This window comes from Opisthocomus hoazin, chromosome 6 (genome assembly GCF_030867145.1).
Source record: "Opisthocomus hoazin isolate bOpiHoa1 chromosome 6, bOpiHoa1.hap1, whole genome shotgun sequence".
NCBI lineage: Eukaryota > Metazoa > Chordata > Aves > Opisthocomiformes > Opisthocomidae > Opisthocomus > Opisthocomus hoazin.
Window position 1 is genome coordinate 38570307 of NC_134419.1, and position 23225 is coordinate 38593531.

At 43.6% G+C, this 23225-nt stretch overlaps 2 protein-coding genes across 6 annotated transcripts; one reads left to right on the forward strand and one right to left on the reverse strand.

Moving 5' to 3' along the window:
* The first annotated feature begins 1038 nt into the window (after positions 1-1038).
* On the forward strand, positions 1039-11297 carry LOC104339430 (cytochrome P450 2H1). Its single transcript, XM_075422742.1, has 9 exons — positions 1039-1269; positions 2709-2871; positions 5647-5796; positions 7557-7717; positions 8119-8295; positions 8732-8873; positions 9163-9350; positions 9824-9965; positions 10455-11297. Exons 1-9 carry the CDS (start codon positions 1090-1092, stop codon positions 10634-10636), a joined length of 1485 nt encoding a protein of 494 aa, XP_075278857.1. The 5' UTR covers positions 1039-1089; the 3' UTR covers positions 10637-11297.
* Positions 11193-22963, reverse strand: BLOC1S2 (biogenesis of lysosomal organelles complex 1 subunit 2). 5 transcript variants are annotated; one of them, XR_012764230.1, is made up of 8 exons: positions 22836-22963; positions 21909-22025; positions 20932-21051; positions 20330-20434; positions 19639-19786; positions 19050-19164; positions 16197-16420; positions 11193-15729 (listed from the first exon to the last, which is right to left on the reverse strand). XR_012764230.1 is itself a non-coding variant. In XM_075422743.1 (5 exons), the coding sequence occupies exons 1-5, from the start codon at positions 22885-22887 to the stop codon at positions 19755-19757; spliced, it is 426 nt and encodes a 141-aa protein (XP_075278858.1). In that variant the 5' UTR covers positions 22888-22963; the 3' UTR covers positions 19235-19754. The 5 variants fall into 5 exon arrangements, 1 of the variants encoding a protein (XP_075278858.1); XR_012764229.1 differs by having other exon boundaries at positions 16830-19164; XR_012764231.1 differs by having other exon boundaries at positions 16197-19164; positions 19680-19786.
* Between the last annotated feature and the right edge of the window lie 262 nt (positions 22964-23225).

Genomic DNA, 23225 nt, shown 5'->3' on the forward strand with positions numbered 1-23225 from the left:
GGTCTATGTTCAGGTCCTCTTCGTACTGCAGGTTCCTGGCTCAGCCTTTGGAAAGGCAGGGTGGGCACTCTGCCCTGTGATGATGATGTTGCTGTTGGGAACATCTGATAAAGTTGCCTCTTCTTTATCTCCCAGGGCATGGACCTTTCAGATGACCTGCTGTAGTCCATGGTGGTTCTGCAGCTGGTTCGGGAGGAGCTCCACTGCCCATACAGCCAGCTGGGAGCAGCAGTCCCAGAAGCCCTACTAAGCTCATCCATCCTCTTTGCAATTTGGCAGCCTTCACTCCTGTGCCGCTCTTTACCATGCCCAGTGCTGGGACAGACTTTTCCCATTTCCCGAGTTTTATCTGCCTGGCATGAGGAAGGGTCTGTTCTTTCTTAACGCTGACCGTAGTCTAGAGCTAAGCATCCTGGCTTTATTCAAAGATCACGGGTTATAGCAGCAACATAGTGATTTACTGTTGGAGTCACGGTACAGGTCACAAGAAGGCTGTTATCTGCTTAATTTCCTTGCCCTTTTGGAGACTAAACAAGCAATTTGCTGTGTATTGCAAATGACTGATGAACTCAAAATCTGCATGTGTGACCTGGGTAAAATTGCATCATTTCATTCCAGAAATGGAGGTGAAATGCCTAGGAAGAACGTGGAGTGATGTCCTTTTTCAACTACAACATCTCCTTCCACTGTGCTCAGATACTAGAGTGGCTGGCAGATGTCAACCTATGCACGAGGGCAAACAGCAAGAGTTTAAGCATATACATAGCAGCTAGGCTCTAAACAATTTCTGCATTTTGAGTTTGTTTGACAGAATTAGAACATGATTTCTTTAGTCCCACATAAATGATTACCCAAAAGAACACAAGCTGGAGAGGTAAAAAGTCAGTATCCAAACAAGGAGCTCATCCCTAGTTCGTTCATTCTTATCTCAAGCAGATTGATCAGTAATCTCATATCTCAGCAGGAACAGGGAGACACTACTGGCTAATTTCACCCACGTGCTTTGGCATCACAGCATATAAATAAGCATTGGTTTACAGGTCCAACATCAGGCTCTTCTGACACTTGACTTCTCTTCCTCAGAACACCATGGATCTCCTGGGAATGCCCACTATTTTCTTGCTGGTCTGTATCTCATGCCTTCTTCTCTTTACCACATGGAGAAGCATATCACAAAAAGGGAAGCAGCCTCCTGGTCCCATCACACTCCCCATTGTTGGAAACATACTCCAGCTGAACCCGCGGAACTTGCCTGAAAGCTTGAAGAAGGTGAGAGACTGTCTCCTTTCCTATGTTGTCTCCATTGCATATAAACCAAAGTCCAGTCCAGACTCTTTCAGCTTAATTTACGAGCTTAATTTCCATTGATCAAATGTGAGACTCAAACAGAAATGAAAGGTTTCCCAGAAATACCTGCTTCTGAAGTGTATATACTGCAATAATCTATATATCTAAATCTCAGTCCAAGTCTATATATTGCAAGCCTAAGTCTATACATTTGCAATAATCATACTAGTGATGAGTCCTGTGCTGACCTTGTGGCAGTACTGCAATTTGAAGTGGATTTGCTATCAAGGCACTGATGCTATTGCCATATTCACTGTACTCCTCCTGTATCCAGCTCCTCACCACTTTGGCAATATGGCCTGGCCCTTTTCTGGGGAGGATCCTGCTCCATTTTGCTGCCTCTGCTCCCCAGCAGATAGGTAGGCTCTCCTGGGAGTGGAAGTAGCGAGTGAAGAGGTTGAAGCAAAAAAGTTTGGAGGTGAACTGTGCTGTCTGTTCGCTCCCCTGGCTGATGTCATGCATCTGTCAAACAAAACCTGTGCATTGCAAGGCCTGTATGGGGATGAGTCGAGGGAGTTCAGATGGAGTGTCTGGTCCTTAGGGGATTGCAAGGGGAGGGTGGCAGATGGATGGGAAGGGGGGGGTGTCAGTGGGTTCTTCAGAGCAAAATTGTGGTGATGGCTGACACCACCGTGTGTATCGTCAGATGCACACATACCCATACGAGCTCCTTTTCGCCTTTGTGCTTCTGAATATTGAAAATCACGAGCATCCTCGGGCATCTTGCTTTGTTTCAGAGTACTAGGTGATTCAGTTTCCCACCATAAAAAAAAAAAATGGGACTATATCTAGCTTGCTTTTACAAAGTAAGCTTGAGAAGAAGTGTTCCAGGTTGGACCAAGAATCCTTCTGCAATTGTAGCCAAAAGCAGATGCCTAGGAAAGAGTTCACGATTAGCTAAAGGATTCAGTGACTCTCTGCTGATACACTCACCCAACTTCCAGAAATTTGTGTCCCACAAGATTTTAGAGACAACTGTGGTATGTTTGTGCTCAAAAACCCTTTAGGCACAGGCTTACACAAATGTATATGATTGCTTTTTGAGCCTGTTAAACTGTTATCCACTGTGCCCTATAGAAAGGCATTCCAGACTGTTTTGTCCTATGAAAAACTATTTTCTTTTCTGGGATTTGGACTTGACAACTCACCATTTCCATTCATATCCCCCTATTTCTTGTACAATTCCCTCTTCCCCTGGCTGTAATTCACAGCTGAAAGCTCTCTGCACTGCTGCTAACCAATGCCCCATCTCAGCGATGCTGGGACAATGGCACATCACCCCTCAGATCCTTTCGCTACAAGCTTCTTTTCACATGATGAACAGTCAGATGTGTTGTTCTTTGTGTTCCTCTTTCCTACAGCTCAGCAAGAAGTATGGTCCTGTCTTCACAATATATTTAGGCCCACAAAAGGTTGTAGTGCTGTATGGCTATGATGTTGTGAAAGAAGCTCTGATTGATCAGGCAGATGACTTCAGCGGAAGAGGCAATCTACCACTGCTTAAAAAACTCTTCCGAGGCACAGGTACGTCCCTTGCAATGTCAGCATACAAAGCTGATGCTTTCAGAGCTTCAGGAACACAGCTGGGAGGGTAGTGGAGGAGGGAGTGGTGGATTCCATATGCTGCTTTCATGCATACAAATTAGCAATAAAAGACCGAAAGCCCAACTTGTTACTTGGACCCTTGAGTAAACTGGATGCCTGGAGAACTGTTTAAGGTCCCAGGGCGGCTTATAGAATCATAAAATGGTTTGGGTAGAAGGGACCTTAAAGAGCATCTAGTTCCAACCGCCCTGCCGTGGGTGAGGACACCTTCCACTAGACCAGGTTGCTCAAAGCCCCATCCAGCCTGGCCCTGAACACTTCCAGGGAGGGGGCATCCACAACTTCTCTGGGCAGCCTGTGCCACTGCCTCACCACCCTCATAGTAAAGAATTCCTTTCATACATCTAATCTAAATATATCCTCTTTCAGTTTAAAGCCTTGTCCTATCACTACTTGCCCTTGTAAAAAGTCCCTCTCCAGCTTTCTTGTAGGCCCTTTCAGGTACTGGAAGACTGCTATAAGGTCCCCCTGGAGTCTTCTCTTCTCCAGGCTGAATAGCCCCAACTCTCTCAGCCTTTCCTCCTAGGAGAGATGTTCCATCCCTCTGATCATTTTTGTGTCCCTTCTCCGGACCCGCTCCAACAGGTCGATGACTTTCCTGCGCTGAAGGCTCCAGAGCTGGACGCAGGACTTCATGTGGGGTCTCACCAGAGCAGAGTAGAGGGGCAGAATCATCTACCTGAAGCTGCTGGCCACGCTTCTTTTGATACAGTCCAGGATACGATTGGCCTTCTGGGCTGCGAGTGCACATTGCTGGGCCATGTTGAACTTCCTGTCAACCAGCACTCCCAAGTCCTTCTCCTCAGGACTGCTCACAATCCATTCTCTGCCCAGCCTATATTTGTGCTTGGGATTGCCCTGGCGCATCTGCAGGACCTTGCATCTGGCCTTGCTGAACTTCATGAGGTTCACGCGGGCCCACCTCTCAAGTGTGTCAAGGACCCTCTGGATGGCATTCCTTCCCTCCAGCATGTTGACTGCACCACACAGCTTGGTGTCATTGGCAAACTTACTGAGGGTGCACTAAATTCCACTGTCCATGTCACTGACAACGATGTTAGACAGCACCGGCCCCAATACCAACTCCTGAGGAATGCCACTTGTCACTGGTCTCCACTTGGACATTGAGCTGTTGACTGCCACTCTTTGAGTGCAACCATCCAGCCAATTCCTTATCCACTGAGTGGTCCATCCATCAAATCCATGTCTCTCCAATTTAGAGACAAGGACGTTGTGTGGGACAGCATTAAATGCTTTGCTCAAGCCCAGCCAGATGACATCAGTTGCTCTTCCCTTATCCATCAAAGCAGTAAGCCCGTCATGGAAGGCCACTAAATTTATCAGGCACAATTTGCCCTTAGTGAAGCCATGTTGGCTGTCACCAATCACCTCCACATTTTCCATGTGCCTTAGCATAGTTTCCAGGAGGATCTGCTCCATGACCTTGCTGGGAACAGAGGGGAGACTGACTGGCCTGTAGTTCCCCAGGTCTTCCTTTTTACCCTTTTTAAAAATGGGGGTTATGTTTCCCCTTTTCCAGTCAGTGGGAACTTCACCAGACTGCCACGACTTCTCAAAATACAATGGATAGTGGCTTAGCAACTTCATCTGCCAGTTCCTTCAGGACCCTTGGATGCACCTCATCAGGTCCCATGGACTTGTGCACCTTCAGGTTCCTTAGGCGGTCACGAACTTGATCTTCTCCTACAGTGAGCGGTTCTTCGTTCTCCCAGTCCCTGCCTTTGCCATCTGTGACTTAGGCAGTGTGGCTGGAGCACTTGCCGGTGAAGACCGAGGCAAAAAAGTCATTGAGTACCTCAGCCTCCTCCATATCCCGGGTAACCAGGTCTCCCATTTCCTTCCAGAGGGCTCACATTTTCCCTGGTCTTCCTTTTATCACTGATGTATCTACAGAAGCTTTTCTTGTTGCCCATGATGTCCCTGGTCAGATTTAATTTTATCAGGGCTTCAGCTTTCCTAACCTGATCCCTGGCTGCTTGGACAATTTCTCCGTAATTAATAATCTGGCTTCACTGAGTGAAGTGCCTTTGTTTTCAGCATGTTTCAAATTCAGGCTGAAATGCTGTTCATTAAATGTGCCTCTAAAATCTTAGATGGGAGAATGTTCATTCTCCCATTTCTGAAAATATTGACAATATACATACAGCTAATGAACCAGCAAAAGGAAAGTCCACAGCACAACAAAGACAAGCTAATATAGGCTGTTCCAGTAAGGGACACATTCAAGACTAGGCCCTGAGCTTATTCACTAGGCCAGTTCCCAGTATGGCATTTATCTGGGTAAACTGTACCTATTCCATGGTACTATAGGTTCCATGGTATTGTCACTAATGATACGCTGTGTGAAAGCGCATAGCAGAACATTTGGGCAGTTATGTCAGTGCAAAGGCCATGTGCTTGTGGCCAAGCTCAATTCAATACCATTGTCACCTTCTTATTTACATCCCAATGTAGTTTTTCTGGGAATAAACTCCATTGTACTCAAAGCACTGTGATAGATGGATCAGATTTGTCACCTCTAGAACCGCAGAGATGCTGGGGCTTTGGGCATACAGCATTTGAGAGGTGTCCTTGCCTGTTGAGTACTTACTGTGTAGCTCCCATTAAGGAGGAAAAAAAAAAAAAAAAAAAACCTGTTTCCTCACGGAGGTCTTTTTTTCCTTCCTGTGTTAGGCATTGTGACCAGCAATGGGGAAACCTGGAAGCAGCTCCGACGATTTGCGCTCACAACCCTGCGTGATTTTGGGATGGGGAAGAAGAGCATAGAGGAGCGAATCCAGGAGGAAGCTAATTTTCTGGTGGACAGGATCAGGAACACACATGGTAGGACATGGACTTTGTGCCTCCTGGGACACCCTGCGTATCTGCAATGAGACAACAAGGGGTGTAAGGCTGCTTCACCAAATCTGTGATCCAAGAAGTGGGCATGTCGCTGTTGTTTCTACTCCCTGCTACAACAGTCAAAAGTTATCACAGCTAGGAGCAGGCCAGTCAAAAGCACTGTGACAATATGGATGGATAAGTGTGTGAGATTGGTGTTGGAAAGCATCCTTTAACCTGTTCTGCTTGAGGAACGAGACAGAAAGTGGCAAAGGGAATGGCTTTGCCCCAAAGCCAAAGGTTTGGTGGAATTCAGCCATGGAGACAGGGCTGGACACTGCCAGGTAACCAAGCAGTACACACTTCCTTGCCTTATCTCCTGCAGCTCTAAGTAAACAGATCTTGAAGAAGTGGGTGACCAGAGAACTCATATACAGATATTTGGGCTTGAGTCTAGTCCATCTGAACACTAGACAACACCTCCCCATATTGGTGAGGGGGTGCAAAGGCAACAGGGACTATAAGCTGCTTTTGAGGGAAAGGTGTAAGGTTTGGTTTCAACCTATCAGTGCATTTTCTGGTAGTATATAAACCAAAATTATGTCTAAGTACCCACCCAGACAGTGGCACAGCACCAGCTTGGACCACAGGTTTGCCGTTCCACAGACAGCCTTCAATGTGTGCTTATTCTGCAGGGAAGAAAAAAGATGCTGAAGCAGCACATTTTCCCAAGAGCCACTAGAAAATTCAGTCTGACTTCACAGATAAACAGTCCTGCTGCAAATCAGAGAAAACACTCTCACCTGCATTGCTTTTATCCCTTCATTAGCACAGTAATACTGTATCTCCTATGCTCTACTGTAAGCATCTCTCTGGGTCATCTTGTTATGGCATCTTTTACTGTGCACTAAAAGGCTTTGCAAGCAAGATATATACAACTGAAAAGTATAAAGCAGTTATTTCCCCACTAAGAGCAAATAATACATAGCTAGGACTAGTTATCTACTATACTTAGCATTAATATACTCACCACCTCTGATGAGACACCTGCTGAGTCTTTGCTGGCCAGGGAGTCATCAGTCAGGCAGAGAAGGGTTGGTGCCATTGCTCCTTGAAACAGGCTGATCCTCAATGCTGCCAAGCTGCCATTTTCTGACTCTTTGTTTTCCTTTAGGATTTTATACCCTTTCTTATTGTTGTTTCTCTTCTGGAAACCTTGAGATGCATCCTATCACCATCTGCAATTACATCTTTCTTTTCTGCTTTTTCTTGCACTGTTGTTCTCTTAGAGGTTTGTGCAGCTGTGCTGTCAAAACTAGACTTCAGTCACAGCCATCTGAACCCCTAGGAGAAGGTTATACAACTAAAGTTACGCTAACAGAGTTCATTAACAGGGTGCAATAACCTGAAGACATGGCTTGAGGCAACATCCTTACAGTTCCATTGGGTTTTGGTAGGAATCTTTAGGCCATTTCTAATAAATAGTCTGTAAGATGGACAGGTATGAGTCAGATGAAGAGGAACCAAGCCATTCAGACCAGTGTTCTGTTGAGAACAGGACAAGAGATACTTAAACCATTCAAACAGCGAAATTAGTTCACTTCAAGTAGAGAGGTATAAATTGGACAAGCACTTCACCATCCTTTCAAAGGACTGCAAAACTCCGGGTCTCAAGTGGACACAAAACTTCCCTGTAGCATCAAAGGACGGGATGATGACTGAAACACTAAAAGCAAGATACCAGGGTTTTTTTTTTGTTGCAGAGCAACCCGTTGACCCTGGCATCTTCCTAGTCCATGCTGTTTCCAACATCATCTGCTCCATCATCTTCGGAGATCGGTTTGACTATGAGGACAGGAAATTTCTAAATTTAATTGAGTTGCTAGATGAAAACAACAGGCTCCAGAACTCCATACAAACACAGGTGTGTACAGTTTCATTTAATTAATCAATTTGTTTTTTATTATAATATTTTATTAATGAACATTTCAGATAAATTTTTAATTGGGGTGGATTTTCCTAAATTTGGAGAAATTCTTTTAAAGCCAAAAACGTAGTAAGTAACAAATTCCTGTGCTTTTTTCTTACCTTATAGAATTGCCAATCCATGTCCAAAGAAGGATATCATTGCAAAAGTTGCTTAAGTGAAGTCTATCCCCGAATACAGTGAAACTATAAAGTAAAAGACATTAAAATCCAGTTGAATAATAAAGACCTACTGTTCTAAACCAATTTAATTGCCCCATTTTCACAGTTACAGTAGGGGAACATTTTATTGTATTCACATTAATCAGAACATGCTTTTCCAACATGTTATTTTTACAGCTATACAATTTCTTCCCAACTATCATGGACTATTTACCTGGGCCTCATCAACAAATGATAAAAAATATTGAAAAAGTTGAGCAATTCACTTCAGAAATCATAGCAGAACACCAGGCAGCTCTGGATCCCACTTGTCCTCAAGACTTTATTGATGCTTTTCTAAACAAAATGGAACAGGTAATGTAAGAGTGAGAGATTTACTGGATTATAAGAAAACCACTGTTTGAATCCCAGCTTCTTTTCAGTTGTGGCGGGGCACTGGGCTTTTGCAAATACACAGGAGAACTTGCTTTTCTTGGCACATCAGCTTCATTCTACCCTCTCTATTTTCTTATCAAGGATCTTTAAACACAGAATTAACAGCAATAGCCAAAGTTAGGAAAGCTGAAGACCAATCTGACTGATATAATTCAATGTTCCTCCCATATTAAAAAAGGTTCATAATATTATTTCGTAAAAGTACCATAAATTCTGATCTTCTGGAGAGTGAGTGTCGTATTTTTGAAAGGACATTAGATGTGTCTAAAAACACACATTATGGCTATAGGATCTTCCTTTTTAAACAAGCTGATTAACTTTGTCATTCAAAATGTTCTACCAAATCTTCCTCCAGGAGAAAAGGAATGGTCACTCAGAATTCACCGTTGAGACCCTGAGCAGAACCACACTCGACTTATTCCTTGCGGGAACAGGGACAACCAGCATCACACTTAGACATGGACTTCTGATTCTCCAAAAATACCCAGAGATAGCAGGTAATAGAAAAGGAAATAAATAATTGAGAACTTTTTAATAGGTCATGGGATCAATTTGGACAATTCCCGTCAGTACCATACGTGACTATTGTCCCCTGACTAAGGAAATGTATTTGCAGTATGGAGATGTATATCAGTCTTAGTTCTATTCACAGGAAAGAGACATTAGTAATACGTATGTTCATTTATTCCTGGTGCGCTAAAACCAAGTTTTGCTGTAACTATGGGGAGAGGTTTAAGCAAACAGATGGGGGACTTGTCCATTCAACACTTACTTATTTCCTAACAGAGAAAATTCTAAAGGAGATTGACTGTGTGATTGGCCGAGACCGAAGCCCCTGCATGGCAGATCGGAGCCAGATGCCCTACACAGATGCTGTGGTCCATGAAATCCAGAGATTCATTGATTTCCTTCCACTTAATGTCCCACATTCTGTGATCAAAGACACCAAGTTCAGAAACTATTTTATCCCAAAGGTCTGTTCCACTATGTCTGAGAAAGGTCATAATTTCTTGAAAACAATGTTGTGTTCCATTCATTTTGTTTTCAAACACGCTGAAATGTGATATAAAATTGGAATAACTGCATTTGGAAAGAGACTCTGAAAGTTATTGAGTCCAACCCCTTGTATTTGGGAAAAAAAAAAATAAGACTTTTCATCCTCTATGTGAAGAGGGAGATAGAGCTTTCTATTTTTTCACACGAATGTAAGCAATTAAAGTTCTAATTTATTTGGAAGCAATATTAAATACTCTAATCAGATTCACCATTAAAATTCATTCAAAAACATCTTCGCCATACCAATGGCAGACATTTTTATTCATTAAATGCTCATTTTAAACTGGTTAAACTTTGACTACCCTTCTATTCAGCTCTGTAAACTTGTCTAGGCCACTTTGCTTTGGCACATCTCTGTTTTAACTTTCTTCTCCTCTCCTTGTTTATTCAGGACACACTGATATTCCCTATGCTGACTTCTGTCCTACATGATAGCAAGGAATTTCCAAATCCAGAAAAATTTGACCCAGGACATTTCCTGAATGCAAATGGTACCTTTAAAAAGAGTGACTACTTCATGCCATTTTCTGCAGGTAAGAGCTCTTTCTGTTTCAGATCTTAAGACTGTCTTCCCCTAGAACCTCTTTGAAGATTCTAGTGGCTCCATCGCCATGGTCTGTACAGTGATGTCTGGTGATCTGCTAGAGTCACTTCCAGGTAGCTCTAAACCCTGCACCAGAGTTTCAGCTGGCTTCCTTTTTTAGCAATCACAAAAGCTCCTCCAATGCATTCTGCGAGAGATGTATGAAGTGGGATTCAACCATGCAACTTCTCTCTCTCCAAACTTACCATCAAACAGCAGCAGAACATGAGAAACCAAAGCCTTAAAATTGCCTTTGCCCACTGAGCACTCTCTTTGTTCTAAACACTTAGCCCCTAGTTTAATTCCTTTGCTTCCCCAAAATGCTGCAGCACTGCCTGTCTATTCTGAGATGCCTGAACTTTCACAGAACAGTTGTTAAAATAAGTTACCAGAAAAATAATCTACTGTCACATCACCTTTGATTATTTCTTGTTTGCAGGAAAACGCATCTGTGCAGGAGAAGGTCTGGCCCGGATGGAGATATTCATATTTTTAACAGCCATCCTGCAGAAGTTCACGTTGAAACCTGTTGTGGATCACAAGGACATTGACATTTCCCCATTAGTCAGCAGTCTAGCAAATCTGCCCCGACCTTATGAGGTCTGTTTTCTTCCACGTTAGCCAAATGAAGACAGTTCTCAGCTCCCAAACTCATGAAAGTTCTGGCTGAATGACAGTCATTTCCCAATCTGTTGAGACTGAAACACTCAGATCATTTGCTAGATACTTAATGGAGAGAAACATGCTTAGAAAAGAAAATTGTATGATGCTTTTATAATCAGCACAGCCAGCTCTAAACAGAGACGGAGTAGGCAATTGCATAGGGAAGGAGACAGCTCCCTGTACAAAATCATACAGGCTATCCTCTGCACCTACCTCACCTAGCCCAGGTTCCCATCTGGCTTCTGACATCCCGACATGTCAGGGTGTGTAGACTAGTGCTCTGAGAGCCCTGCTGCTGCTGTCCTATCACTTGACCCTCTCAGCACAGCAGGAACAGAAGCTTGTACTCCAGGGTTTCCACAGACTCTGCTTGAGGTACCTCTCTCCTCTTGTATTTTCAGTTTGTTTGTGACCTATTTGTAATTGGAAGCATAAATCCGTGGGTTTTTTTTCTGTTAGAAGATGATCATCTACTGTATTCTTGCCTCAATACATATTGTCTCCTGTGATGGGGATAGAGTCTATGTATGTCTGGGCAGATGGGTCCTCTCTCCTGTGTGATTATAGTGAAGGTTTGTGAAATTACAATTTATGTAGCAAAATAAAGTAGTGCTCTGAACTGTTGTTTTTCTGAGATGCCAGAAGAACATCTTTTAGTGAAAAACCTGCCTCCATAAAGCTTATACTCCCAAATGTCTTCCAAGTCTTGTGCATATCTGACTGTTTCATTTCATTCATTTATATGAAATCTATTATGGCTTGAAGACTGAGCTGGCCAATGACTTATAAAACTTCCATTCTCAGTAACAATGTGGGAGAAGGCTGGACAGACCCTACAAGACCTACCAGAACCCCAGCTGTGGTTACAGAGCTGTCTATTGTGGCTAAAGAGGACAAGTGAAATAATATTGGGATCCTCCCAGCGCCATCCATTTACTAGATGAATGGCAGTTTGCATCCTCCCAATATTTTAAGAAATGTGTAAACATCTCTACAGCAATGTTACAATCAGACAAAAAGAAGATAAAGTTTACATGAGTTGCCATGCATACATGTACAGATGTAGGACTGGCATTTCCTAACTTGATCACACTCCTTGCAAGGTATGATTTATGATGATTACAGTGAAGACAGAGAGCTGAATCTGTGCTATGTTGAAAAAGACAGCAACTGTAATATTATCACTATGATACAAACTGTTTACGTGAAACAGCCAAAACATCTTTCCTTTCAAAATATTAAGCTTGATATACCATGAGTTGGTACCATGGCATTGCAAAGGCAAAAGACATAAATGTCACAGAATCACAGAAATATGAATGAAAGAACAAATTGCTATTAGCTCCCAAATACCTCTCACAGAACATAAACACCTATGTGAGCTCAAGTTTCTAAGACTTTTTTAAGAAGCTGGGAAGCAGCTACAGAAGCAGCAGTTAGCTGGGCAAGCACTCATGGAGAAAAGAAAAGAACTGCCAAGTTCTCAAACCCACTAAAAGTCTCCCAAGTGAGGAACTCAGCGAAGCAATCCATGAAGCAAATAAATGTACTTGAGCACTTTCCTCAGCAACTATTATAAATCAACACTACGTACATAGATTAATCATACAGAATCACAGAATGGTAGGGGTTGGAAGGGACCTCTGTGGGTCATCTAGTCCAACACTCCTGCTGAAGCAGGGTCACCTACAGTAGGCTGCACAGGACCTTGTCCAGGCGGGCCTTGAATATCTCCAGAGAAGGAGGACCTCTGGACATTAAGAACAGATGTGGCTGAAGGGAGACGGAGTGATCAAAAGTGAATACAAACAGTTTGGAGGAGCCAGGTAAACTCAATTCAAATATCTTTAAATTGTTTTGTTGAGGAGGAAATACCTGTGGGCAGACTGCGTACCACAGCCTCACGTGCACATTCACATTACACATCCCTTGAAGCCTGCAGGGAAGGATGCCGAGACATTTGTGAATTCCCATGCAGAAGCTGCATTTAAAAGTTATGAAAACAGTATTCTTATCCACGGCTATCAAGGTTCTGAGTAATTGTCCCAGTTACAATTTCAGAAATATTTTTTGACCTCTTGGGATGCCAGTGCTCCCCTGATAACTCCATACAGTAGCATGTTAAACTATATACGACTATCATGAGGCCTAAGAGTTGAAAGTGGCTTTGCCACCACACAGGATGTATTGAGGTTCACCAGCACTGCATTTATCCTGAGGATGAAGCTCTCTATTGGATTACTGATTAACACTGAAGAACTTTGTTTCTGGGACTTACCTTTCTAAACGGATCTTCTTTTTGGCACACAGATGCACCAGAGATTATTTTCACATGGGTCACAATGGTACTCACAATACTTGTGTGCTGTGGGATACACACAGAACAAAGGTTCCAATTTTCTTGCAGCCGAGGGATGCAAGGAGAGTTTTCACACTTGTCCTTTTGTCTTTTTAAGCTTTAATATGCAGTATGCCTCACTTGGCTTCTTTCTTTCGCTGAAGACTCTCAGGCCAAGGAGCACAGCTTTTCCACTCTCTGCAACGTGTGGCCCTCTTAATAGTCTCATACATACACAAACACACTTTGGTTACTCATTTTTCAGATCAAGGAGATCACAGAAGTGGTATCAAAGGATAGATGATGCATTTTACTGCCTAGCTTGTGGCATCTAATTTCTGTTCCAGCTGACTCCCTCCCCCAGCTTCCTGATGTGTTTTATTAGCAGCTGTCTGAAATAATGCTTGAAATCTAAACGAAAAACTCCCAAACCCTGCACAAGTGGATTAATTCCCTGGAAAAAATGACCCTGAGACCCTCCTGTCCTGTGCTCACATTGCAAGAAATACCAAGCTCTGAGCGCCATACAGGCTAATGTGAACTCTGTTCATAGGCTAAAATGTGGCCTCTTTTATAGGAAATAGCATATGATAACCACTAGAGACAGAAGAAAATGATTGTACATGCTGTAGGTTAGAAGCATAAGTAACCAGCACAGGCAGTTAAGCTTCAGCAAGGCTTTAGCTTGCACAGTCCAGGGAACATTAGCTGTGAGAAACTTCACAAGGTAAAAATGAACTGGTCTTTCCATTGACTTCTGCGCTTCAAATGAAATTTGGCCTCTCTACTTAGGTAAGGTAGAAAAGACTTCTTGCCGTAATTCCCAGGTCAATGCCTTTTAGCATCTTTCAAAGCAACCTTTACCTTTAAATTTGAACAGCTATTCACTCTTCTCACATTTATTCTTATTTTCATTTTATATTATACTGCAAATTGAAATAGTTCATACTATTTTATTGCCTGGATTTCCTGTATCATGTCTGTATTGCACCACTCTCTTTAACTACTCCCTATGCAGTGCTTTTAAGTAAAACTGTTTAACTTGCTCTCATGTCAGAGAGGGGCCTGGTTTCTTTATGGCAGCTTGCCTGAACTTCTTGTCTTCCTAGTTCAGCTCTTTGGAGATGAGCCAGAGAGTGAGGGAGGGCAATGGCCCCCCAGTGAAAAGTAGTCCCGGCCATCTTAGGATATACTTGTCCCACTGGGATGACATACCCATTTGCTAGGGTGAAAAGCTATCTGAGGATGACACCGCAGCCATCTGCTCTCCAGGTCATAACCCAGACCTTACAAGGTGCAACAGCTATCATCAACAACAGCAAGAGACTAGGACCCTTTAATGCCAGTGAGCCAAAAGTCTCTCCAGACTCTGCCAGGCTTTGCTCCTATACTAAAAGAAACATTAGCTCTTCCCACTTCTGACTCCTCTACCTAGGGAGAATCTCACAGGAATGTACCTGTCCCTCTGGAGAACTTTTGTGAGAGTGACATAAATCCTTTTCCACTGAACTCTACACCTTAATCAATCAGAGCTTATTTCACAACATAAGGTCCATACAACTTCACTGCACGTACTGAGCCCAAACATACTGTGAACATAGAACCATACTTCTTAGTGAGCTGAAGCAATTTACTGAAAATGAACACAGCCTGTAAGTTACACTTACTTGCCTCAGGCAAGTTATTCTTCAGCTGCAACATGTTTCCTATCAGAGGCAAAGGAAATGGCCCAGGAGGCAGCTTCCCTGTTTCAGACATCTTCCTCCATGCTGAACAGACAAGGAGGCAGACAATGCAAACCAGCAAGAAAATTACTGTGGCTCCCAGGGGTTCCACTGCAATGTGGAATGGGGATATGGGATCAGGAAGGGCTGAAGCTGTACCCTGGAAGCCTCACTTTATGAAGCCTACAGTAAAAACAACAGTGAAAAGGTAACCAACAGCTGCTTTCCTCTCCTCTCAGTTAAAAAAATGGTTAGAAAAAAAATCACTTACTGTCAACAAACTTGAACTGCTTTAAGTCTCTGTGACCTTTTTTAATGTCAGCCGTGTTCTAGTGTAGTATCAGAAAGCAGGGACAAACATTAATCTTTAACAAACCTTGCATTAACAAACCCTGTCATACTTTCATAGCACACTTGTCTTCTGCCTGTTACTATTGCTTATATTTTTGTCCGCTGATGGGATGCTGCAAATACAACAATGTCTTTATCTTCAGGCCATTATATACACTTGTGATTAACATCTCCTTGGATATCTTTTAACACTTCTATTGAACACAGAATTCCCGGTTAAAAAGTATGCTCCATCGCAGAAGAGTTGGTTTTCAGCTGTTGGACATGTTGCAGTTTCTATTAGTGATTTAAGAGCCCATTCTGAAGACTCTGGACATCTCCACAGAGTACTGCTCTGAAAACTGGATGACTCCAGAATAACCTGTTAGAGCAGATGAGCAGAACTATCTCAAGGTGCCAAGGAAAACATCCTCCACTGGAATGGAACTCTTCTGGTTTTGTCTTTGCTAGGCTGATTTTCACCTCCTGGTTTGCAGCTGCAGTCCAAGTCCTCAAGAAGTGCTTCATCTCCAAAGCAGTTGCATGGACCGCTTTGATCAGATACTTTGCCCCTTGACTTCATCTGTCAGCCCTCCTTTTCCTCTGTTCTCTTCTGTGTTCTCCCTTCAAGCACCTGCTTAGCTTTCCATCAGGAAATGCTGCAGAAGAGACAGAGATTTAGTCTCCCCTTGTACCTCTTCTAGAACTCCTCATGGACTCTGCAGGTGAAAGGTTTGAGCAGCAACCAAGCTGTGCCTCTACTTTCGGACTATACATTTTTCCACTACAATGCTGTTCATGCACACCTAGCTATGTCTCTTCTGTGGTGCTACTACCCAAGCACCTGCCATCCTTGCCATGGTTTGGATTGTACCAGTCACACAGAGGGCCCTTAGATGGAGAAGGGAATGGTTACTCAGAGACAAAACCAAGAAAACAGCTGCCAGCTCTTGGCCTAACTGGGATGCCACTGTAACTCCATCATCCAGCCAGCCAGGTAGTCAGTCTTTAAAATCTCCTCCCAGTAAAGAGTTACTTGTGAGACAAGCTCTTCTTCCCATTTCTGCTTCCTGGAGGTGGGATACTCGAGTTTGTGAAGGAATTTGCTATTTCTTAGCTTTCTTACCTGAAAACACCAAACGCTTGCTGGCAATGCATGGCTAGATGGACTTCCATCCTCAGAGTTCCTGGAGATTTTCATTTTTGTAGTATTAAAATAGGATTGCATTTTCAATGTGTAGGAAAGCATCTTTTCAACAGGAACAAGACTTGGTCCCTACTTTGCCATTACTGCTTTATCTTGTGGAAGTTTTCTCTGACACGTCGCCCTCTCGTGGCCCTCCTGTAATCCTGTCAAGGAAAGACAATAAGCAGAGAAATACCGTATCATTTTTCTTTGAAATTTTCTATGCCCCAATCACACAGATTCCTAGACCTTCCAACAGCATGCTGGGTTGCATGTGCTGAGTGGATCTCTTCATCAAAGCAACTATCAAATGCACCTGTGATTAAAACAAGACATGGCTAAGCCAGCAGTTCTACAAAACTAGATCTGAGTGTCACTGGAGCATATTTAAACCAATTCTTGAGCCTGCTCCTTGTCTTGCTGTAAACATACAAGCCAGACACCGAGCCTCTGACTATGAAGAGGTGGGACGGGACAGGCCAGGATGCTCCATGCAGACTGAGCACTCTCCAAGTGAGGCAAGCACAGAGGGAACAAGGTACAATGCTTTTACTTTCATGTGACCATACTTACCTATCCACTGTCATTCAATCCCCTTGGCCTTCAGGGTTGAGGAGCAATACCAGTTAACAACAGCTACATGGATGCCGTCTTAGAGGGCAGCATTCCAATTTTAGTCATGACTGACAGCATGCTCTGCTTTCAGACATGTCTTCAGAGACCTGAGAAGTGCTGATTAAGGCTTACAGCTAGTATGTGTGTACTCCAGAGTGGTGTCTTGTACAGTCACAATTTGCTTAATTTCCAGTTCTCTGCTGAGCAGAGAAAAAACTCTAGCCCTTGCGCCCCTGAAAATGTGTTCTTACTTAGCTAACACTAGCCTATCGTTGAATGCAACCCTTTCTGCCCAAACACTCTGCACCCAGCTTGGATCTGTGGTCTGTTTCCATTGAGGATCTGAGCACATGGTCCACATCCAATAAGGGCGTGGACCTGTAACTACACTGACATCATGCTGCCATTAGAGCATGGAGCATGTCTGGGCCATGTTCCTTTCTATGTTCAACGCTTGATTTGCAGGCTATCTGCCATCAGCAGAACTTAATTGGCTTGCTGCCACGTGACGGGACAAGTCACTGGCACTTCGGCTTGATATTATTCTTATCAGATGCAGATGATCACAACTCTCTAGACAGCAAGTGGTCAGCTCTCCTTCATAATTCTTGGGATACAACTCTGTCACCCCTTCATCTTGGCCTCTGCACCTAGCCAGAGTGCAGGGCCAGCTGTAGCCCTGCAGTGGAAAACAATCCCTTTGTGTGCCAGCATCCACTCCGTGCCTCTAGCACCACCGTCCTCGAAAGACCAGCGAATCACAGAGATCACTAAGCTGGAAGATCAGTGGTGTTGCTTCAATCCAAGAAAAACCTGCCCTGATAAGCATTTCAGTGCTGGTCAGCTCTAGATGACGTCCACCTAGCCAGAACCATTTGATCCAATATGAATCAGTAACTTTCTGGTCTTAGATATGGGTAGGGGCCAGGGAGGGTATTTATCAGGGGATCAGGGACTAAGCTCCCAGCCACATGCAAGTGCTATATGCTATAATGAAAATCTGCATTCTTCCAGGGAACAGAGGAGCTCCGAGCAGCACCCTCAAGCTTTTACATCAGCAGCCAAACGTCTGTGATTCTCCTCCACAATGACAAAGAGACAGGATGGTACTATCAAAAACACTGGCGAGTCTGGCTGAATCACATCTAGCTCTTGTATAATCCACAGATGCATGAAATACTGGAGAAACAGGACTTTTAGATTGTGATACCACTTCCCAGCATCAGAGATCATCAAGCAGGCTATTTTTCAGGCTGTTATTCAAATGCCAGTCTCAAGGCACAAAGATTTTAGATCTGGCTGGCTAGATCCTCTTGTCCACCAGAACTGCAAACACACTATGAATCCAGAGAAGATGGTGATCTGTCAGATGTTAAAACAGGCTGCTATTCTACATGGTGTAATTTCCTCCAACACAGAAATAACTCATCTGTTAGGATCTCTTCCTATTGGGTTGGAGGATGTTGCTTTGATAACAGTACTAAAATGTCTAACTTGCCTTCACAGGTAGAAAAGTCATCAGTGAGCTAACTATGGATAAAAGCAATACAGATGCAAACAGCTGGATACCCCTGGATGACTTGACCCCATTCTTTAAAGATGTCAATTACAAAAAGGCTTTTCAAATTGAACTCAACTCTCTCTCAAAGCCTACATCAAGCTATATAGATTAGTATTTTCTATTTTAAACCCAAGATTTTTAAAGTGATTATGAAGGCCCTCAAAGGTCATCTGCCTCACTGCTTGTAAATACCACTGGGCAAAAGTGTCCATCTTGACTATTTACAGTGGCTGTACACTGACTGACAGCATTATGATCTTTACCACACTGGCACCTGACTAGACTTCTAAGCAGCCTGCTGGAAGTTTGAACGACTTCTTTCCTACACCAGCACTTGTACTATCCTCAACTGCAACTCAAAAGCCAGCTTCACCTAGTCAGGGTCAATAGATACAGGGGAAAAAAAAACAAACAACAACTTGGAGTAGGAGTACCTGTTTAGTAAGAAGGGCTCTGCTAAATTAGCAATTTGGAACACTGTTAATCTGGTAGAAAAGCAGCTTTTTATGCTGGCCATCCCTCTTCAAAAACTACTGGATCAAAATTCACTGGTAAAGTAGAGAAAGGATCTGCTAAGTTAACCAAGCATCTGAAAGCAATACTTCTCGCAGTTTCACCTGAGGTCCAGACAGTCAAAGAATATAATTGCAGGAATACTTGATGCAGAGTTTAAAACACGTTCTCTTCTATGATCTCCAGTAGCTGGAAGGAGTTTGTCTTTATTAAGAGACCCTTTGAAAAAAAATAAAAAGACAACTTACATAATCTTTCCAACAGGAATTTGAGATTCCAGAGAGACAAATGCAGCAAGTTGTTTTATTGCAAATTTATAATAATTAGTCTCTCTATTTCAAACAGATAAAGGTGGATACCAAAATGAAGCGTTTCCAATGCCGTGCTCATAACCCAAAGGCCCGGGTATCTTCTCAGCGCAAAGCTCAATGAAGGAAAAAATTAAGTTTAGGTCCTGCTGCTACCAAGGGAAAATGTCTTTCTAGATTACAGAGGGCTTTTCCAAGCTAGAGTACTTCATGCTGGACATAGGACTAACACACAGATAGCCGATATCAACATATGGGTTGGGGACAGGCTTCTACTTTTCACTGCAGAACAACTGAAGCAGCAGGACCTCTTCAGAAGAGGAGATTATTATTCAGCCTTAAGCCTGAATACAGCATACTGTATTCAACAGACAGAAAAAGTTACCAGTCTCAATGTTAGCTGTAACCAAATCCTTGTCCACATACAAGATTACTGTTGTGCAACTTAAGAGAAATCAGTCTGACTCATAGCTCAGCTCCAATTTAAAGACTGTTGTAATTTCATCGTTTCTCCAGTTTTTTGTACTTGGCTTCTGCAGAAGGAAAAATAACAATATTTTAGGACCGGATAGGTAAAAGCTTTAAACCCTGTAAGCTGCTATACATCTTAAAATTCAAGTTAATTTACAGTATCGCTCAGGGTGATTTTTCACTAAAGCATTTAGGCAAATATAACTGTAAAAAAAATTTTAAGAACCAGGTGCTTAAGTCAGATAACTAATATTAATTTAAGCCAAGGGGACTTGGGTGCCTTATGGAACTTTATGAATCCCTCTATCTGCAGGATTCAAGATCTGTCTTTAAAATTTGGGTTACTGCATATTGTAAAAGAGAAATCAAGCCTCACTAATAAGCTGTAGTTCAATAATACCTGTACTAGTCCACCTCCACATAACTTGTTACATTAATCTTTTCCCAATGCTTACCACTTCACATACAATGATTGTCGCTCAAAAGCAGCCTAGGCAACTCCGCAGCTTAGATTTGTTAAATGGAGGAGGAACTTACTTTGTGTTTTGCAATCCCTTTGCAAGGGACTATGCTGCTAGGTAGTAACAGTAGAGGACAACAGTTACCAAGTTTTTTGGAATAGGCATCCAATTTATAAGCTGCCTGCTCCAGAGATGCAACCTGCTCCTCAATTAGGTTGATTTGTTCCAGATACGGCTGAAGAGCAGCATCTTAAAAAAAGCAGAAAAATCCTATCTGTCAGTTCTCAGTAATTCACTTCCAAGAAACAGTTCACACTTCAAACACAAGAATTTCTCATGACATTCTTCAGATAGAACAACTTCAGATCTCCTTCCTTCCCCTGCCCCAAAATCAAGTGGTGATACCAACAGCCATGTTCAGGAAAGTATGAAATATTTAAGTGTACTGGCTACACTTAACACAAGTTACAGTACAATGCGCATCAAAAGAAGCGTTATTTCCTATCAGATCCAGAATTTGGGGTAAATCAGGACATAAATTCATATATGTTTTCTCTTATGCTAGTCTACATAGTCCATAGCTGTAAAGAAACACACAAGATTGGCATGGCATAGAAGCATGTCTATTTCAGTGAGTTTTCTTTCCTTCAGCACCTAATGAAGTGTTAGCTATCTGACTCTTCGATACTTCATTTCCCAAAGAAACGTACCATTCATTATACTCCCACTTTATTTGGTTTACTTACATTTTTGATTTAAATCCTTCAGATTTCTACTGATGTTTACAGCAATATCTTTCATTTCTAGGTACTTCAAGCTAGTCAGCTTATTCATGTTTTCCAAGAGTTTGTAGTCTTCACTGGTGGCTTAAAAAGAATAGAGTTTATTTTACTTCAAAGTTGATGTGGTTTGAATTGGGTGCAGGCTCTTCAAAACTACAAGAGATTTCAAACCAGTAGCCACATGCAACAAACAATAGTTTAGATGGTAACAGAGGCACTAGTATAATGCTCTACAAAAACAGAGATGACATTTTGTGAATTGTAAAAGTCAACTAGACTGATGAATACTTACTCACTGGCAATTTCTTTTTTTTCAGAGAAAAATCAACTAATTCCCTACATTTCTACTCTTCTGTCAGTTAAACACATGTTTACAAAAATGAGAGCACAAATCCAAACTGGTAATCTGTACTGTATACCCTTCAAGTGTATGCAAATCAGTAGTGTTGTGGAATGCTTTCAAAATTAGAACCTGTGGAATCCACTAACTTCTTGAGAAGTTTACTTTGCTTCAGTTAATGTTGCACAGCAGTTTATTCTAAAGCATGAATGTTGAAAAACGTGTATGATCCTTGCTCTCACTCAGAAACAAAATAGCTGCGCATTCCACTCTCAGCTGTGCTTCTTTTCTAGTCCTTCTTGATCTAGACCCCTTTTGTTTGTTTTTCCATGTACAAGCTTCTGCAAGACCAAAAAGAATTTTTTTGAAGTTGCTGATATCATACCGAATTCTTTTAAAAAATATTTGTGCTATTCTGGGACTTCATTAATAAGACTAATGTTGGTGTTGTTAGTAATCTAGCAACATGCCAGACAAACTGCCGGTCTTGCTACATACGATCTAAATAAGTATAGTTTTGACAAACTACACAACCAATTTCTTTACAAGAAAATGAAAAGAAACAAAAACTGACTTGCGGGTCAGTACTGCAGTGCCTTACCTGTCAGTTCGCCTGTTAAATAAGTGGCCATTTTGTTGAACATGTCTTTACAGAGTTCATTGATGTCTGCCTCTGCTGGTTCCTTAGCTTCCTCAGCTGTTTCTACAGCGGGATCCTCTAATCAGGGTACAGACAATATAGGGTATGGGGAAAGTTTGCAGGTACAGAAACACACCATAAAAATTAAATGGTCCCTCCCCCCCCCCCCGCTTCATACACACTTACTTTCCATCTAAGTCGTCAACTTTAAACTAAGGGGTAACAAACCTAGCCAGCTTCCTTTAAGCAATATCAAGATTACTTCAAACTGATACATTACAGTGCTTGTAAGGGACAGGCACCCGGCCAGACCGCATTTGCAAGTATCAGCCCCCTCCTGTGCTTAGACGACAGGAAAGGAATTTGGGAAGAACTTTTAAGTGACTGTGCACAATGGTACTGACGTTTATTTCTAGTCACTGCTTTGGAACAGAAGAACAGGCCCCCCCCCAGCCGGTTTCACGAGGGGCTACAACAAATCCCCACGTGTGGAAAGCGATAATCGCCACTCTTCTCCAAACTCACTCCGACCAAAATCGCCCCTTGTTCTGCTCTTCGCAGGAGCAGGTCAGCACCCGGCAGCTTTTGCCGGCCTGAACACGAAGGCTGCCCCGAGACCCGCGGCTCCCCGCCGGCCGAAGGAGCGGCGCGAGGCAGTGACAGGCACACGGGGCAGGCAGCCGCCGGGCTCCAGGGCGGCACCCGGCCGCCCGACATACGCGAAGCCGCGCGCCCGCCCCGCAGCCGGCCCCCACCCCACCGCCGGAGCCCTTCCCGCCGCGGGGCGGCTACTGCCCCGCCGGACGCCTCCTCCTTGCGCCGCGCCGGGAGCAGGCCGCGGCCTGGCCTGGCCACCGCCACGCGGCCAAGACGAACCCGAACCCTTACGCTTGGCGGGCTGCGCGCCAGCCTCGGGCAGCCCCTCCGCCGCAGTCGCCATGACCACAGGCCCCCTGCCACGGCGCCCACTTCCGCCTTTGACCCCGCGCAAGGCCGGCGCATGCGCGACTGCGGGCGGGACGGTGGAGGGGGCGAGGGCGGTGGCGGGGGGCGGGGCAGGCCGTAGCCGTCAGCGCTGGGCCCTGGCGTGGGTGCCAGCGCTCTGGTGGCCGTGGACTGGTCGCCGCTGGATTACGCAGCAGCCGGCGCCTGGCAGCCGCCCCGCGCGTAGGTCCGGGGTCTGCCCGCCGTCCCGCTTCTGGCTGCGTCGTGAGGGGAGGCCTCGGCTACCGTGTGGCGCAGGTGTCTAATGGGTGACAGCTTCGGTTGCGGGAACAA

Excerpts from the sequence above, each read along its gene's own strand:
- LOC104339430 (XM_075422742.1), top strand. The coding sequence starts at position 1,090 with ATGGATCTCCTGGGAATGCCCACTATTTTCTTGCTGGTCTGTATCTCA. Across the intron at positions 2,872-5,646 it reads AAAACTCTTCCGAGGCACAG|GCATTGTGACCAGCAATGGG; the intron begins GTACGTCCCTTG and ends TTCCTGTGTTAG. Across the intron at positions 5,797-7,556 it reads CAGGATCAGGAACACACATG|AGCAACCCGTTGACCCTGGC; the intron begins GTAGGACATGGA and ends TTTTTGTTGCAG.
- BLOC1S2 (XM_075422743.1), bottom strand. The coding sequence starts at position 22,887 with ATGGCGACTGCGGCGGAGGGGCTGCCCGAGGCTGGCGCGCAGCCCGCC. Across the intron at positions 22,026-22,835 it reads TGGCGCGCAGCCCGCCAAGC|AGGATCCCGCTGTAGAAACA; the intron begins GTAAGGGTTCGG and ends TACCCTGATTAG. Across the intron at positions 21,052-21,908 it reads TTTAACAGGCGAACTGACAG|CCACCAGTGAAGACTACAAA; the intron begins GTAAGGCACTGC and ends ATTCTTTTTAAG.